General features: G+C 36.4%; 1 protein-coding gene across 5 annotated transcripts in view; it reads left to right on the top strand.

Moving 5' to 3' along the window:
* Nucleotides 1–18409, top strand: part of INPP4B (inositol polyphosphate-4-phosphatase type II B) — a 1018353-nt gene that overhangs the window by 942518 nt on the left and 57426 nt on the right. For all 5 annotated transcript variants that reach the window (XM_069105434.1, XM_069105431.1, XM_069105430.1 and 2 more), the window contains one exon: nucleotides 3397–3551. In XM_069105434.1, coding sequence (XP_068961535.1) covers nucleotides 3397–3551 — 155 coding nt within the window. The remainder of the gene's footprint in view (nucleotides 1–3396; nucleotides 3552–18409) is intronic.

Raw genomic sequence — 18409 nt, 5'->3', positions numbered from 1 at the left:
GGGAGGGAGGGAAGAAGGAAGGAAGAATGGGAGGGAGGGAAGAAGGAAGGAAGAATGGAAGGAAGGAAGGAAGTATGGAAGAAAGAAAGGAAGGATAGAAGAATGGAAGGAAGAAAGAAAGGATAGAAGAATGGAAGGAAGAAAGGAAGAATGGAAGGAAGGAAAGGAGGGAGGGAGGAAGGATGGAAGGAAAGAGAGAAGGAAGGAATTAAAAAGACATGTATTAGGTTCTTATGTTCAAAGCACTTTGCTAATAACTGGACATATAAATAAACAAGTCCTTACTCTCAAAAAGCTTTCATTCTAATTGGAAAGACCCTGAGGATCAATATCGTGACTACTGTTTTTATAGTTACTACACATTATTGCTAATGCAACCTAGAGCTTGATTTCATCAGTCTTGGAACACACTTGATTCCATACTGCACCACTAGCATACATATGAAAACCCAACTTCTTTCATTTTTTTTTTCTGCTGCCAGTCCTTTGATTATATACAGTATTGCTTCTCCCTTCTGGGAAGAGGACATAGATAATTCAGCAAGAGGCTATATAAAATAATTTACGCAGAATAGGGCAAAGGCTAGTAGATTGCCTTTCTTGTCGTGTTTTTCTTAGGTCCTAAGGAAGAACATCAAAGGGAAAAGCAAGAAACATTCTTACTGCAAGTGGTTCCATTGAGCAGCCTATTATATTAGATTAAGGCTTCTTGAATTGGTTTTTCTGAACAATTGCCTCTTTCTAGCTTCATATTCATCTAAAATTCTTGATAATTTTTACAATATCCCAGGAAGGTAGATTATAGTTGATTTTGCTACTTTACTCACATGGAAATTACAATGATAATATTTATTATATATAAATAATATATATTGTTTTTATTATTATTATACTCATAATAATATTGATAATAATTCAGGCTGTTATGGTGCTTTAATGTCCCCATGACTGTCAGTTTCCATGGCACCCTTTGTCACCTCTACTTCTTGGAATCCCTAATACCCTTCAAAGATGTGAATTTTAATAAGAGGACCTCAATTCAAATCCTGTTTTTGCTATTTATTAAAGGCATGATGGAAGTTCCTTCCTCCCTGGGTCCCAGTTTCTCCATGCTTTTTAATGAGAGGGTTGATTTCAAAGACTCCCTTTTATCTCTACATACTATGATCCTCTCAGAATATGTCCAAAATTTCCTTTGTAAGCCTACTTAATGATCCTTATTGAATGACATAGTATTAGAACTTTCCCTCAATACCTAGACAATCAAGCAAGTCAACCCAGTAGCTCCCTCCAGTCACTACTAACTGTTGCCAGCAGGCCCACCCTCATAAGACCCTGTTAACTTTTCTTCCTCCCCCCTCTTCATCTCTTTCAAATTTGTCTCTCAAATTAGGAAAAAAGAAAATGTATAATATAATGAAATGCATCTTAATGTATTATAGAATGCATGTTTATGAGTCTTTTTCCTTATGGATGTGTCTATGATAAATTCAGAGTCAAGGCTAGGGAATATGTCTACTTCAGCCCTCAAATGAATTCAATTCAATCTAATCTAAGATATATTTATTAAATGCCTGTTATGTGGTGTTAGGCACTGTGTTAGAACCAGAGATAAAAAGACAAAAAAAAAACTATCCCTGCCCTCAAGGAGTTTATATTCCCCTAGGAGGTTAATAATGTATAGACAGCTTAGAAAAATACCAGATTCTTAGGAGGCAGGAGGAATCTTGGAAAGACTTCCTGTAGGTTGTGGTACACAAGGATCCTTGAAGAAAGCTAACGATACTGGATGTAGAGAGGATGGAATGTCTTCCACATATAAAGAGAGTCTGCAAAGTCTCTCTCTCTCCCCTCATCTTTCCCTAAAATGATTGACAATTTTTAAAAATTAGTTTATTTACCTTTAGTTTACATCATTCAGTTCCTCAGTCCCTTGAGTTTCAAATTTTCTTCCCCTCCTTCTCCTTCCCCCTCCTCCCATGGAATTGGAAAAAAATATTACATGAGGAAAAAAAAAGAATTACAAGTATCATCTTCCCATGTAGAATTGTAAAAAGTTCAGCTCCATTAAATCCCTTAGGTCTTTTCCCTTGTTAGATGTCTCTTGATATTGGAGATCAATTTTTTTGTTCAATTCTAGTCTTATTTTGAAAGCTTGAAATCATTCTATTGCATTGAATGACCAGTTTTTCCCTTTGAAGTATTATGCTTAATTTTGCCTGTTAAGTGATTTGTGGTTGTAGTCCTACGTCCTTTGCCTTCCAGAATATCATGTTCCATGCCCTCCAGTCCTTTAATATTGTAGCTTCTAGGTCCTGTGTAATCCTGATTGTGGCTCCTTGATACTTGAATTGTTTCTTTCTGGTCACTTTTGCAGTATTTTTTCCTTGGCCTGATAGCTCTAATATTTGACTATGATGTTCCCTGGAGTTTTTTCTTTTAGGATGTCTTTTCTGAGGTGATCGGTGGATTCTTTCAATGCCTATTTTGCCCTCTTGTTCCAGGATATCAGTGCATCCTGATGAAGAAATGCTCTTTTCTAATGTGTGGTAGCCCTTTACCTCTTAGAGTCTTAGAAAGTTGTCTAGAGTACTTGCAAAGTCTTGTGTATGAAGTAGTGTCTGAAACCTGCTTTGTATCATCTTACCAGGAATATTGTAAATTTTTTTTTAATGTAGTCAATAGAAGGTAGCTCAAAATATTTTGCCTTTCTAATGATCAATAGACTACCCACTCTGAGGGCAAATTGTATTCTCTTTTTATCTTTTCCATCCCCAGTACCTAACACAGAGCCTGGCAACAGAATTCTTGAGGCAGTGAAGCTCTGTCCACTTCAGGTTAATGTTAACCTTTGCCAAATCACATTTTATCTATATTAGAAATTTAGCACCTTAAACATATTTTCAACAATCCCTTTACCACAATGAGAGAAACACATTTGACTTGTTGTTCTACTACATTTATATCAGAGTTTTAGTTTAAGAAATGCTTATATTTAGAAAACCATTTAAAATATAAAGAAGTGTGTTGGATTCATAGTTTATATCTGACGGTAGTATGTTTCTACAGTCTGAAATAATCTTTTTTTTATTGTGTTATTATAGAAATGTTGTTTTATTCCATAAATTAAAACTTTTTTAAAAACTCAGAATTTTAATATTTTATAGATTAAATGCTAAAAGAGACCCTGAGAGGCATCAAGTCTGAACCTCTTATTCTTCACATGAAGAAACTGAGCCCACAGAGATGAAATGGCTTGCCTGCCCAAAAATCACAGGGACCTTTGACTCCAAAGTCAATAATTCTTCCCCTTGGAGCATACTGCTTTATTTCTGTAGCATTAAGATATTTCAAAACAGCCTATGAATAAGACATAATCTATTTGTGGTGTTTCAGATTTGCCGCAAACTCAATGGGATTCGAATTACCTGTTGTAAAAGTGCCAAAGACAGGACATCTATGTCAGTTACCCTCGAGCAGTGCACCATCTTGAGAGATGAACATCAGCTGCACAAGGACTTCTTCATCCGGGCACTGGATTGTATGAGAAGGTACCATACTGCTGTTGTTTTCTGCCTCTTCCTTCTCCACCCCTCCCCCAGTCATTCCTGCCTTCATTAGTCTAAATGCATGCCACACTCAGTGATCAAACACTTAGTGATACTAAGAGGATTTTGATTACTTGCCATTTGTGACATGAAAGACAAAAGAAATTCATGTCTTCTGCTACCTGCCTTTAGTCTATAAAAGAATTCACCTTTTGGGGTGGCCAGGTAGCACAGCGAGTAAGAGCACTGGCTCCAGTGTCAGGATGACCTGGGGATCAAATCTGGGCTCAGATACTTAGCACCACACCCAGAAATAACTGGCTGTGTAACCTTGAGCAAGTTACTTAACCCCAATTGCTTTAAAAAAAAAAAACTCAACTTTTTTGTGGAAGAATAGGGAGGGAGGAAGGGGTTCTTCTCATTTTAAATAATAGTCAGGGAACATATACTTCATCTTGATTCATTAAAACATGTGTTGAAAGTTATGTATGCAGAGAATGTTTGAGCTGGAAGGAACCTCAGAGTTCAGTGAGGTCATTTTACAAATTAATCAAATATGTCCTTTTTTGAAAAGTATTTGCATTGAAAATCATAGAGTCTTAGAATGTCAGTATGGAAGGGAAATCTTAAGATCATCTGGCCTGATCTCCTCATTTTACAGATGAGGAAGTTGAGTCCCAGTAAGTGACTAGCCCAAGGCAACACAACTAGTTGGTGTCAAAGCTTGATCTCTTGTCCACGAAGTTTTCTTGAGTCAGCTCCAATAACACCTCCATACAGCTTAAATAAAGCACAGGCTTCCAAGGATATGATTAATAGTACATCTCCCCTGCAGTGACTGCCTTCCCACTGGTAATCTCCTTCCTTACATTCTTTTCATATCAATCACCAGGAGAGTAGAATGACACTTGGAAAAAATAAAGAACAGTGTAGCAACACAGATGGCTTAAATGTTGTGCCTAAAGTCATGCTTCTGGATTAATTTCCAAAGTAATTAAATCTAGAGTCAAAGCAGTAATGGAGAAAAAGTGCCTTGTTCACAATGTCTGTCAGCAAGGACACACATTAATTAAAAAATTAAACAAACTTGTCTCTTTGCTACAAAGGATGGATTAAAAGAGTACCCATAATTTGTGTGTGCAAGTCTATCCTGCCCCCAGCCTGTTACTTCCAGATGATACATCGGAGGGGGTTAGTTTCACAGGAATGTCATTAGCCTCACAGGTCCCTTTATCCATGTAGCAGCTTAGTGACAGCAGCTGACAGTGGGGTGTGCTACCTTTATGCTGACTACATTTTCCCTGCCCCCCCCCCATGAGAAATCCTTAAAGTTCCTTACTTTTTGTTATTTCCTATCATTTTTGGCCTTTTCATCATTCATCTCTTCATTTCTGGATCAATACATGTGGATATCTCAGAGAGCTGACATGGATATCTTGACTATAAGAAACCCACCAGCTTGATGTCAAATATATTAATTGAAGCATTAGGTGCAGCATCTTGGTACAGAGTTCTTTATCTCTCATGAAAAAATATGATATAAATTTGACAAGCTGGGTTGTATAAAATGGCAAATGAAAACATTTGGAGTGTGTGATATATAGGTCAGATAAAAGTCCCAAATAAACTAGCAGCAGTTTAAATGAATACGAAAAGTTATCTGAAAGTTAATATGATCAATGTATAGCTATTGTTTGGGGTTAGGAGTAAATGAAAGTAAATAAAGTATCCAGATACTTTGTAATGTAATATTACTCTAGAATATATAACTTGAGGAATTGTGCTGTAGCAGACAGAGAGAGATGGCCTCAGACCTAAGAAGTCCTGAGTTCAAGCTTTGCTTCTGACACTTTCTGTTTGACCCTAGGCAGGTCACTTAACTTCTCAATCCTCTAAGCTACTTTCTTAAGACTGAAACTGGGGGAGGCCAGGTGGCACAGTAAGAGCACCAGCCCCAGAGTTGGGAGACCTGGGATCGAATCCGGGCTCAGATACTTAGCACCACACCCAGAAATAACTGGCCGTGTAAACTTGAGCAAGTTTCTTAACCCCAATTGCTTAAAAAAAAAAACAAAACCAAGACTGAAAGTGATATAAAATGTGTTCCCTGTATCAGTGAAATTATAGATCCAGTCCCTTTCTCTATAACTAGTGAATAAATGTATATCTTTTCATGTCAGATACAATTTAAGGAAATGAAGTCAATCCTAAACTTCACATGGCATGCCATACTCTCCCAGAATGAAGACAGTCATAGCCATAAGTCAGATGACCAGTTTGTGAGTGGGTTACCTGAGGTGATAATCCTGAATCCTTGAGTAATTTCAGGTGTCCACAAAAAATTTCTCAAGAAATTATGATCTTAAAAGGACCCTGGCCAGCTGCTAGGTATTAGAACACTCGGTGTTTCCTAAAAGTTGCTGTCCTTAATTGAAGAACCACCATACAAGGTCAAGCTGTAATCAACTGTCCCTTCAGGTTAACCTAAGTTTCATGGAATTCCTAAGTAAAGCTCGAAATGATCATTTCCCCAAGTGTTCTTTCCACAAAGAGCTGGTTTAAGTTTGGATCAAAACCCCTGGCCTGGGAGTGGGTGGATGAGACTATCTGTCCTCAGAGCTGACAATAACCCCAGGAAAGGTCAGCATCTTTAGATGTTCTAAAAATAAAGTTTTCATAAAGGAAGGAAGATCTTAAAAGCCTAAGTACAACATACCCACTTTGAGCTATAGGTGTGATATCTGATAAAACTCACTCGGCCATATCTCATGGTCCTACTTAAATACACATTCTGATGTGGGACTATTTGTATTCCTCCCTGATACCCAGGAAATCTGGCTTCCCTTTTTGAATTTGTTGGGATCTCAGGACTAAAACAAGTCAAATACCCCATCTCTGACAGGGTCCTTTTATCACAGCCCCTAGAACTGGAATTTCTTTGTGCTTACCTGTGATTGTGTCCTGGAAGCACCTTCATCTTTCACTTATTTTATATTCCTTAAATTAAGTTTCATCTTTCTGCACAATCACATCACTTTATCTACATTCCATTCTCCCTCACTGTGTTTCACATCACTAGTTTCTGCATCAGCTCACTAAAAGTGAACAAACACTCCCACTTCATCTCCATTTTCAACACACTCCATCCAGTTAGCCCCAGGGTGTTCCTACTTCACCCACACCATGGATTACTGGAATAAAGAGGTAACCAAGACTTCCTTTATGCCCCAGGGAGAAATTAATTAGCTTCTCAATCAATCCCTTTCAAATGTAAGAGACCTCTTCAACTCAGAATACAATATCAACCCCCTTTTGATTTAGGGAAAACATGATTTTTCTTAGATGGTCAATCCAGTTTATGAGAATAAAGCATGATTCTTAAAGTCTAAAAGAATTTAAGGAAATAAAACAACCAATAGAAGAACAGAGGTGATAAGAAGTTATGATGAATGGGAGAGGTGAATGTATTATTTCTATGTTAGAAAAAGCTACCACCTCTCTGGAGTTATAAAATGTCTATATAGAAACTCTAGCAGCTTTTATTGTTATAATCCTCACTTGTAATGTGAGCTTTCATCTTTGACAACCCTTTTCCTATCATGTATGTACCCTGTAATGTCTGTAGTGAGGCAGAAGCATAACTCACATATCTAGGAATCAGTCCCAGGTTTGTCGCTGATTTTCTTTGTGCTCTTGGGCAAGTCACTTTATCTGCATGGACCCTGGTTTCCTTCTCTATAAAATGAGGGAGCTATATCCTTTTTAAGGTTCTTCCAGTATTTAAGGTTCTTCTGGTATTCGGTATGTACATGGCACTATGTCCAATAAAATCACATTCATTCAGATCCACTATCTTGGGATTGTCCAAAAGTTAAAATTTCTAAAGAGACTGGGTAAAATTTTCACCAAATGGGAAGAAGAGGTTTGCAAGCAAATTTCTTATCATAAATAACATTACATGGGGGAGCCAGGTATTAGCTAACTTCAATAAACCAACCTTTACAATTGCTTTGTGCAAAGATTTGTGTTGGGAGTAGAATGTACAGAATTCTTCCTGGACTCTCATATATGGCTTGTACAATAGAGGCATAAAGTGAAAAGTCAGATTTAGGGAGCACCTAATTTAAGTGCAGTTTGACTGAAATATAGAGTATGTGGGTAAAATATGAAATTAAGAAAGGCAAATTAAAGACTGATTAGGGAGAATCATAAAGGTTTAGTACTTTATATTTAATTTCATTAGTAGGTTGAATCCTACTGTCAACTTAGAGCCAAGGAAGATTTTTTGAGGGAGAGAAGATGATCAAACATGTATTTTAGGAAGATTATTTTGGCAGCTGTTTGGAGGTTGTCTTAGGAAGGAGAAAGACTAGAATCAAGGGATCCAATAAACAGTCTAGTATAATAGTACAATAGAGATGAAAAAAGCTTGAACTCTTGTGGTAATCATGTGAAAGTGGAAAGAAGGAGACATGTGAATGATGTACAGCTAGAATTAGGAAGTAAATGGATATGGAGGTCAAGGGAGATGGGAGATTATGGGATGATTTCAAGATAATGAACTGGTGACTAGAAGCATGGAGGTGACCTCAATGGAAAGAGGGATATTTGGAAGAAAGAAACAGTCTTTATTATTTTTTATATAATAATAATTATAATATATTTATATATTATATAATATATATAATTATATAATAAATAATAATAAGAAGAAAGAACAGATAAGTTCTATTTTGGGCATGTTAATAGCTGTTGATTCAAATTACCATATGTACGAAGAATAAATCATGGACTTTGAAGGTATCTAGACCATGTACTTCAATCTTTGCATTTTACAGATGAGAAAATTGAAGTTAAGAATAATTAAGTCATTTTCACAAGTATAGCACTAATTAATGGACAGAACCAAGATTAGAAATCCAGTCTCTTGTTTTCCATTTGATTGTTCTTTCCTAGTTACATTGCTTCTTCTATATTTCTTAAAATTATAAATATAAACCACTTTTTTGAAATTATTCAGTAATATAGTTTTCATCACAATGTGATTGTTCAAATTGTTACCAAAATTGTTTGCTTTACCATGGATTTTCATTGTCTGGACATGGTTCAACTACCTTCTTTACCCTTTAAAATCACTAAGAACATTTCTCAAAATGGATTTGTAATGGTTTCAAGCTAAGTGGTTCATTATTATCTTTATTCTGCTTAGCTCCAAATGTACGTAGCTAACCTCCTCTTCAAAAATGAGAGAGTGTCATTGCAGACACATACTGTGGCAATGCTGCCAAGTATTGACAGAACCAGATTAAAATATAATAATGAAATCAGGAAATACTTAACAAAATAAATAAAATTTGGTAGAACACAGATAATGTTAATTTGTGGCTTTTAAGTAAATGTGTGCCTAGCAATGATCCTCATATGCACTCTAGTGACTCCCAATTTCTATATGATTTTGACACTGCTGATAGCATTAGAACACTGGACTGGGGGGTTAGAATAAACATAAATTCACCTAGGTCTAGGACCCTGGGCAAGTCTCTTCACTTTCACCTCTTCAGTTTCAGTAGAAAATGGAAATAATAATTCCACCTACCTCATAAAATTGTTATGAGGATTAAGTGAGATAATACATGAAAAGTGTTTCCATAAATTTTATATGGATTTTCAATAATGTTCAGAAGATTGATTTATGTAGATTTTCAGGATCATGAAGTATTTTTATTTTCCTCTCATAAGACCTTGGGACATGGGTAGCTCATTTTCTGTAGATCCATAGGATTTGTGTATTCTTCAGATAGTTTATAAAGATGCCCTTTACATATCATCCCTTCTTTCAAAAATAATAAATTTTCTTGTCTGTATTACATGCATGAAATCAATTATGTATGAAAGTGGGAACTTGTTGTTGTTGTTCTTAAGGTAAAAGTAAGGTCTTGAGAAGGCTTGGCACCGGGTAAATAAATTCAGAATTAATGTTTTTGAAAAAATAGAGGCAGTGGTGCATAGTGGATAGAGAAATGTCCTTGAAGCCAGTAAGACCAGGTCTTACTGAGCTGAAGCATTCTGGCTTTTTGACTCTAAGCAAGTTCCTTAACCTTTCAGAATCACTTAACCCTCTAGGAAGCCAAGATGTAGAGAAGATGCTAACCTGCACTGCTAAAGCACAGGTCCAGGCCCCATCGTGGAGCCTTATCTCTCATAGTTGGTATCTAGCCTTTGTGAGATTTTTGAAAAACCACATTTTCATTCTTTTTCTTTGGTGACTGGTTGTTTTCAGCTCCCATTTTTCCTACTCTGCTTCAGTACCATTAATGCCTTTACAATGTCACTCAGAAAGGCTCATATATATCTGTCTTTGCCTTCTGCTCTCCCAAATATTTGCTACATAAGCCAGTTAACTTGTGATAGCACCTGAAGAAACCTTTCTGTTATCTGTCCATTTTCAGCTCTAAAGCCTTAACTCTGTTCTCCACCAGCAGGATCCGCAATGCATCATTACATCGTTAAGATCCACATCAGTTTGGTGCTTCATAATGATTTGCAGAGAGCATTTTTAGAAACCTTTCAGCCCTCATATTAAAGACAAGCTGGGATCTGAGAATAAACACACACACACACACGCACACACATGAACGAAAGAAATTAGATTGAATTATGAAAGCTTTTGTCTTTAAGAGCAGAGAGCAAGAAATGAATTCTGTTGTGAGTTGTATTTGTAAAAGTAAATGGAGGTCAGACTAACACACAATCATGCTTTTCTATTCTTTTCCATTACTTTTTTCTTAATAGAACTGATTCTAATTAGACTATATCACCTACATGTCACTGTCATGTTTATTTATCTCGACTGACATGACTTTATCAGTCCTATTGCTGTTCAGTCATTTCTTTCATGTCCAACTCTTCATAATGGTTTTCTTGGCAAAGATACTGAAGCGGTTTATCGTTTCCTTCACCAATTCATTTTACAGATGAAGAAACAGGGGCAAGCAAGGTTAAGTGATTTGCTCAGGGTCACACAACTGGTAAGTGTCTGAGACCAGATTTGAACTCAAGAAGATGAGTCTTTCTGACTCCAGGCCCAGAATTTTATCCACTGCACCATCTAGCCACACCATTATCCTACTGATATCCTATGCACCCCTACCCCCTATTGATCCTCAATGATTTTTACAATCAAAATGGTTGAGAAGTTATTAATAACAGTAAATCATGGCATTCAATCAGTCTATAAATAGTAAATGCCTACTATGGACCAAGTTCTGTCCTAGGAGCTGGGGATAGAAGGACAAAAAATTGAATGATCCCTTCTGATATTTGTGGTTCCTTTACGTTATGAGCGTTGCATGGGACATCAAAGACTTATTACTCTTACAACATAGGGTTTGGATCACTTGGTTTTACCATTTAAGCCATGGGGGAGAAGTAGGAAGAGAGTAACAGACAATAGTTGTTTCATAGCATTAGTCACTAAGAGAGGAAAAAGAAATTGTTATTTTGTTAAACATCCTGTCTTTCATGAAATCTTAAAGCAATTATAAATCCCCATGGATTTAAGAGAAGTCACAGCATCTAGTTGATGTACTTTCTCAGGAGATATATATGTGTTTCCTCTACTGAAGTCAGAAGAGGTGATTGATAGGGGGATGCAAATAAGTGTGACGTTCTCCTATTTTAGGAATAGAAGAGTGTTTGTCCCTCCTTCTGGTCCTACTCTATCCTGAAACTTATTTCTTGAAATCATCTCTATTTTTGTTTCCCTTTCTATATTACTGTCAGTTGATGCAGACCTGCTGTCTTTTTTTTCTTTGTATTATCTCCTGGGTCACAGCTCCAAGAGAAAGACAAACATCAGAGATTGAGTTAATTGAAGCTCACTGGGTGTCTTTGCAGCCAAGGAGGGTTGGGAGAATGAACAGCACCATTACTCTAGCATTTTCTCTGATCTGCTAAGTCTTCTGTTCCTTGATGAAGCACTGTTATAGATTCCAGAAATTGCTTTTGTCTATAACTGTTGCCTTTAAACACAAACTGAATTAAGCCATGATATGGCACTTAAAATTATCAAGTTATCTTCTCCTTGAGAAAATATGCCTTTTTTATTTTACAAATTAATTTATTTATTTTTAATTTGCAACATTCACTTCCATAAGTTTTCAATTTTCTCCATCTCCCTCCCCTCCCAACTCCCCAAGTTTGCATGCAATCTAATATAGGCTCTTCATATACATTCTTATTAAACATAAAATATTCCTTTTCTATAATGGATAATAAACCATAATATATATATATGTAATATATAAATTCTTATATATAATAAACCAAATTGGATTCTTCTACTAGGACTTTGCCTTAGCCTGCTTACTTGGCAAATATTTATTTTCTTGTGATTCTATTCAATTCAATGAATATATATATATATATATATGAGAATATACAAATGTATATGTGTGTAGATATATATAATATGTATATTTCAAGCACTTATTCTATATAATGTGAGAAGCAGTCTAGCATGGTTTGGGAGCCAGGAAAACGTGGGTTCAGAACCTACTTCTCACATGTACATGCCTGTCGCTTAATTTCTCAATACCCTTGGCATTGGTACTCTAGAGATCTTCATATGTAGTTTTCATACTTGGAGATCCCTTCACAGATGACATCATGTAGGTTTAGATCCCTCTTCCCCACTACTCTCTTGTAATACATTTTGTTGGTCCCCAATACTCTTCCCACAGCTGAATCCAATGTTTAAATCAAGTAGAGACTACAGGGGCAGCTAGGTGGCACAGTGAATAGAGCACTGGCCCTGGAGTCAGGAAGACCCGAGTTCAAATTAGGCCTCAGTCACTTAACCCCAATTGCCTTACTTTCCCCCCCCTCAAAAAATTTATTTTTTAAGTAGATACTGCAACTATTCTGGCTTCATGGGGCTTGATCAAAATAAAATTCCCTTCCTGGAGCAAAGAAGGGAATCATCTTCATCTAGATCTTTCTAGTATAGACAGAAGGGGAAGGGTGAGGCTGAATCAGACAATAAGAAGATAGTGCCCAAAGATAAAGACATTGGAAGTAACTGGTAGCAGTGTCTGAAGTGGAAACCAAGGCCAGCTAAGAATGGAAAAGGTAGAGCTGAATCATCCTGAGGGTGTTGGAAGAGAAGATCAGTTCAAACTCATAAACATAGCTGAAGGCCAGCTAGTACTAGCAGGAGGTGAGTTCAATACCAGTTTCACCACAGGGTGTTGAATGAGAAGATACCAGTTTGTCACTTTTGCCAGTCTTGAATGAGGGAGGGAATGGGTCATGTAAATTCTTCAATCTGGTCATCTTGAAGTTCCTCAAGCTAGAAAGCTTCCCCTGGGGCTACAATCCACAGAAATCTTTTTTTTTTTTTTTTTTTAACAAAACACAACTATTCGTTGGTCTAAGGAGCCTCCCAGAACTTCTTTTTGTGCAGATGAGAACTTCCTCTCCAACTTAACTCTTAACTTAGGATCCTTGAAGCATTTAAAAAAATATGATAGCTGTATTTAATGGAAATGGTATCCATTTGTAATATTATGTATTTTATTTAATGCATTAAAAACACTAATATTCTGAGAAGAGATACATAGGCTTCAACAGTCTGCCAAAAGGGACCATGACACCAAAAAGGTAAAGAGCTTTTAGAGGTTTGCCCGAGTCACTGAGAAGTTAAGTGACTTGTCCAGGGTCACACAGCTAGTAAGTATCATAGGCTGAACTTGAATCCAGATCTTCCTTGCTTCAAGACCCAGATCCCTGTTTAGTACACCATGATCTTTTATGCCAAATGTAAGGTCCACTTTTATTTGCACAGAATATTTATTTGTCTATCTATCTCCTATCTAGTTCTATCACACAGCTTTAATTGTATCTATAATAAAATTCTATAAATATTATTAAATGTATGCTAAACTTAAGATACTGTAGGTGCTGATAAGACACCATCATTGTTGTCAAGGATCTTATAACCTATTAGTAATAAGCAGATAAATATACAAATAATTATAATGCATAATTTATTGTAATGATAATAAGATTTATAATTGTCATTTATGTGCTTTAAAGTCTACAAAGTTGTCTGCATACATTATCTCATTGGATCCTAAGCATATCATTAGGTAAGTGCTACAGGCATTATTCTCCCCATTTTATACCAAGAACAAATTAAGTGATAGGCAAGGGTCTCACAGTTAGTGGCTGAAACAGGATTCATACCCAAGTGTTCTAATTCTAATTCCAGCATTCTAACTACAGGAACTGATGACCTGTTTTAGTAATGTATAGGAGAAACTCAAATAAAATGATGCTAGAGATTTCAGAGGAGAGAGAAGAGGGACAGTGTAGACTCAGCTAAGAGAAATAAAAAATCCAGTCCTTGTCTTGGGAAAAGGAGAGAATAAGCATTTGTATAGTGCCTAAAAGTGCCAGGCACTTTACAGATATTATCTTATCTGATCTTCACAACAACACTGAAAGTTAGGTTCTGCTATTGTTCCCCTTTTACAGTAGAGGAAACTAAGGCAGACAGAGGTCTATTGCCTTGCCCAGGGTCACACAGTTCTTGAGTGGGTTAGGATTTGAACTCAGGTCTTCTTGACTCCTCAGTGCTCCACCTAGCTATCTCTAAGGGAACTTTGAAGCTGCCTATTAATAAAAATACTTAAATTCCTTTTAGTTTTAGTTTTAAGAAGCATATTCTGCATTATTTAAAAAGAGGAATTCTGTGACATAAAGAACTCCAGGTTTCCAGATTTGAGCCCTATGCCACATTCATCTTGAGTTTAATAAATCAGGATGGAACAAGTATTCTAAATGGTTGCTCTGAACATGACAGATTGACAAAGAAGTTATCTCAAAATATTCAAGCAATGTTTTATTAAAAAAATGAACAAAATATGCACTGTGATTTTATCAGTCAACCAACCCTAATTAGGCATCTAATTATTAAACTCTTGTATGGGCCAAGGCATTCTGCTGAACTCCAAAAGTACAAAGGACAAGGAGAAGCTCTCAAGAAGCTTATACAATAATGGAGAAGACAAGAAGGTTATAAAGAGATACATTCAAGAGAAACACAAAGTAGATACAAGGAGACCCTAGAGATGAAAGCACTAATTGGTGCAAAGAATCAGGAATAGAGAAGGAGGTTTTTGAGCTGAGTTTTGAAAGAAACCAGAGATACTAAGAGCCAAAAGCAAGGAGGAAGGAGAGCATTCCAGGCATGGGGGAACAATAGTACAAAGGCACAAAAGAGGGAGGTAGAACCTACCGCAAAAGGAACAATAAGTGGGTGTCTGTGTGGATGAACCATATGGAAACCATATGAGCATGTGGAAAGGAGTAACATGCGAAAAGACTGGAGAGATAGGAAAGGGCCAGACTGTGAAAAGTTTTAAATATTAAACAAAAGATTTTATATTTCATCCCAGAAGTAATAGGGAGACAATAGGGTTTATTGAATAAAGGAATGACATGGTCAGGTGTACCCTTTGGGTCAATCACTTTGGCAGTTTTGTGGAGGATGGATTTCAGTATGGGAAGACTTGAGGCAAGGAGACTGATTATATATGGCTGTTGCAAAAGAACAGATAAGATAATGGGAACCTGAGTTAGGGTGGTACCTGTGTGAATGGAGAGAATGAGAGTTATGGAGGCAGAGATGATAAAATCTGACAGCTGATTGGCTAAGTGTAAGTGAAGAGTCATTGAAACCTAGATAACTGGAAATATGGTAGTGACCTATTCAGAATAATTGTGGGTTAGTTTCTACCAGCTCTTCTGGTAAGCTACTCAGATGTTTAACGAAGCTCATTGGAAGGAAATGTTTTCTCATAACCACTCCCTTAAGTCTTCTATATTATAGGTTGAAACCCTTCATTTCAGACTTCATTCAAAAATGATGTTTCCTTATGCATATTACATGCATTCAATTAGAATTGTTAGGGTGGAAATGTTTCTGGAAGCAATAGACCAGAACTGTTCTTAGGGAAAAGAAGACGTTTTGTTTTGGACACAGTGGGTGTCAGTTACTTTTGGAAACTGTTACCAGTTTCAAATGTTCAATAGGAAGTTTGTGATGTGGGACTGGAGCTCAGGAGAGAGATTTGGGCTAGATATACTGATATTGTAATCATCATCATAGAAATGGTAATGGAACCCTTGGGAGCTAATGAGAACACCAAATGATATGGTGTGATATCCTTTTTTATATATTTCTAAATTAGCACATAACTAGGAAATTGTGTGTGAGAGAACTAGACCTATTCTCTAATTTGTTTCTGGGAAATGTTTTATCTAATAGTAGCAATGTGGATTACTATGAAACAGTCAGACCTTACAGAAAAGGGTGCCCACTTTTAAATATACCTAAGAGAACCATAAATTGTCATTATTCTATTGAAATTGTTGCTTAAAACACTCAATACATGCTGAGTCATATGAGCTTTCTGAATTAGGCTGAAGGGAATTCACCTCTATTTTGTCTTTTAAATTTTCTCCCCTTTCTGATTATCTTTATTGGTCCTGAATGCTTCACATTGCCCCATGGACCTCTCCAGTGTTCAAGCCCAGGTTTTTTTTCTCTCCAAGCCCAGTGTACTATCCACCATGCCATGGTGAAAAGACTCAGAAACTGACTTTTACATGATCACTACTGGATAATTAGTGTTAAAGACAAGGTTTGAATTCAGTTCTCCTGATTTTGAGTTCAATACTTTTTTATTTACATCATGACTATATCTATAAATAGAAAAGGAAAGAGAAAGAAAAACTGTACTTTCAAATGTATACAATGAAAAATTATCGTAAACTTTTTTCATTGATAGGAGCAATGGACTAGGAAAAATGTTTCATATTTGTATAAGATCAGGATTAATAAAAATGGTTACCATTTATATAGCACTTAAAAGTTTGCAAAGCACTTTCTAACATTCTAAATTAAACTTTGATGATTGATATGAATGATATATATTAATATGTCAGTGGTCATGATCTGTAAATAAGTACATTTAATACCTAAGAATTCCCAAGAAAATTATCTATAAATTGTAGATTCCTAAGATGGAAAGAATGGTTTAATTTCATCAAATCTACCCCCTGATAATGTAGTATCATGAATTTGGAAGGGGCCTAAAAAACCAATGATTTTAATTCCCTTTTGTAGATGAGGAAACTGAGACTCAGAGAAGATGTGATATGAACCAATATGGGTAAAGAAGAAAATGCACGTTTTTAAAAGGCCAATATGGAATTAAATTCTACTACTTCCTTTGGTAACCGAATCATATGTTTAGCAAACTTTATTGTGAAGAATGGCTTCCTTATAACCAATCCTTTACCTAAACTTCTCCTTTTGAAGTCTAAACCCTTTTTATTTCTATCTTGCTCTTGTGGAGATAAAGACTAGCTGGCCACTTTTCTATATAAAGGTCTTCATGTACTCCATAACAAAGCTTAGTTAAGTTTTCTATTTACAATGTGCTGTTCAGGTGGCTCAGAGGTCGTGGGTAAAGAAGCTAGAAATGGTTGCAAAAGAGTGAACAAAAAAAAAGAGAAAATTTTAAGACATAGTGGGGAGAAGTTTCTTATCAAAAACATAAAGGTAATAATTTAGTGCTTAGCATAATACCTAGTACATAGAAGGTGAGTGGGTGTTTACTGACTAACTGGTCTTGAGGAGAGAGAAACCTCTTAGGATAGGTCTGGAAAGAACAATGAGTGTCTGATGTACTGTGGGAAGAAGAGATAGATGGAGAATCTCTGGCTGAGCAAGGCAGTCATTGATGGGGAGACAACCCCATCATGTGGGAAAAGAGAAGATTATGGTAAAAAGTTAGAGAAAGGACTCATACTAGAGAAATGGTTATAGAGAGCCCTGAGTGTGTCAGTTTGTCAGTCAGTAAGCTTTTATGTTTTTATTTTTTTTGCAGTGACAGTTGGGGTTAAGTGACTTGCCCAAGGTCACACAGCTAGCTTTTGAGTTAAGTATCTGAGGCTGCATTTGAACTCAGGTCCTCCTGACTCCAGGGCCAGTGCTCTGTTCACGGTGCCACTTAGCCACCCCAAGTCAGTAAGCTTTTAGTAGGTGCCATGCACTATGCTAGACTCCCTGGAATTAGATAAGCCCAAAGAAACTTTGAAAGCAAACTTCCAAGCAGCCCTGGAAACACTCTAAGAATTTGACACAACTTTAAATAGATTGTTTTAAATCAATCTACTGTCTTTAATATTAGCACAGGAACAAGCAAAGTATCACCAAGAGTGTTGTGGAAGAAAGATGCTTATTTGTATCTTTGGTTTTATTTGCATTTAAGGTTTCCTCTCAGAATGTTATCTGTAACTTTTTTTTTCCTATTTGCTTAGGTTTAGTTGTTTTATTTTCTATAAAATTTAAAAAGTTGATGGTTATAAAACTGTGGGAATATTAGCAGCTCCCCACCACATGACTGCCTATCGGGATTTATTATGCCCTACTGCTCCAACCAAGTGGCTGCAACACATCACTGCCACTTGTTAAGAGCCTACATAAATTACGCAGTCAGTTTTCTAAAAGACACTACTAAAGTTATGAAGTAAAACTTGTGCCCTGTATTTTACTACTATTGTCAAATCAATCTGGAGTCTTCTCTTCTTCAGTCTGAATAATCCCAATTCTATATGGTCAGGTTTGGTTTGGTTTACTCATAACCAACCATCATCAAATTGTTTAATACGCTAGTATTATTCATATATTTTCAAGATAAAATTCATCTTCTCAAATTTTACTTAATTTTTTTTTAAGACCAAGTCTCTTCATCTCATTCAAGCTGGAAGTGCAAGGGGTCCTCCTCCCA

The sequence above is a fragment of the Petaurus breviceps genome, unplaced genomic scaffold (genome assembly GCF_028583685.1).
Source record: "Petaurus breviceps papuanus isolate PSGF00001 unplaced genomic scaffold, PetGlider_PUasm1.0 76, whole genome shotgun sequence".
NCBI classification, from domain to species: domain Eukaryota; kingdom Metazoa; phylum Chordata; class Mammalia; order Diprotodontia; family Petauridae; genus Petaurus; species Petaurus breviceps.
The sequence above is the reverse complement of the archived record's forward strand: the minus strand, read 5'-3'. Positions and strand labels throughout refer to the sequence as shown.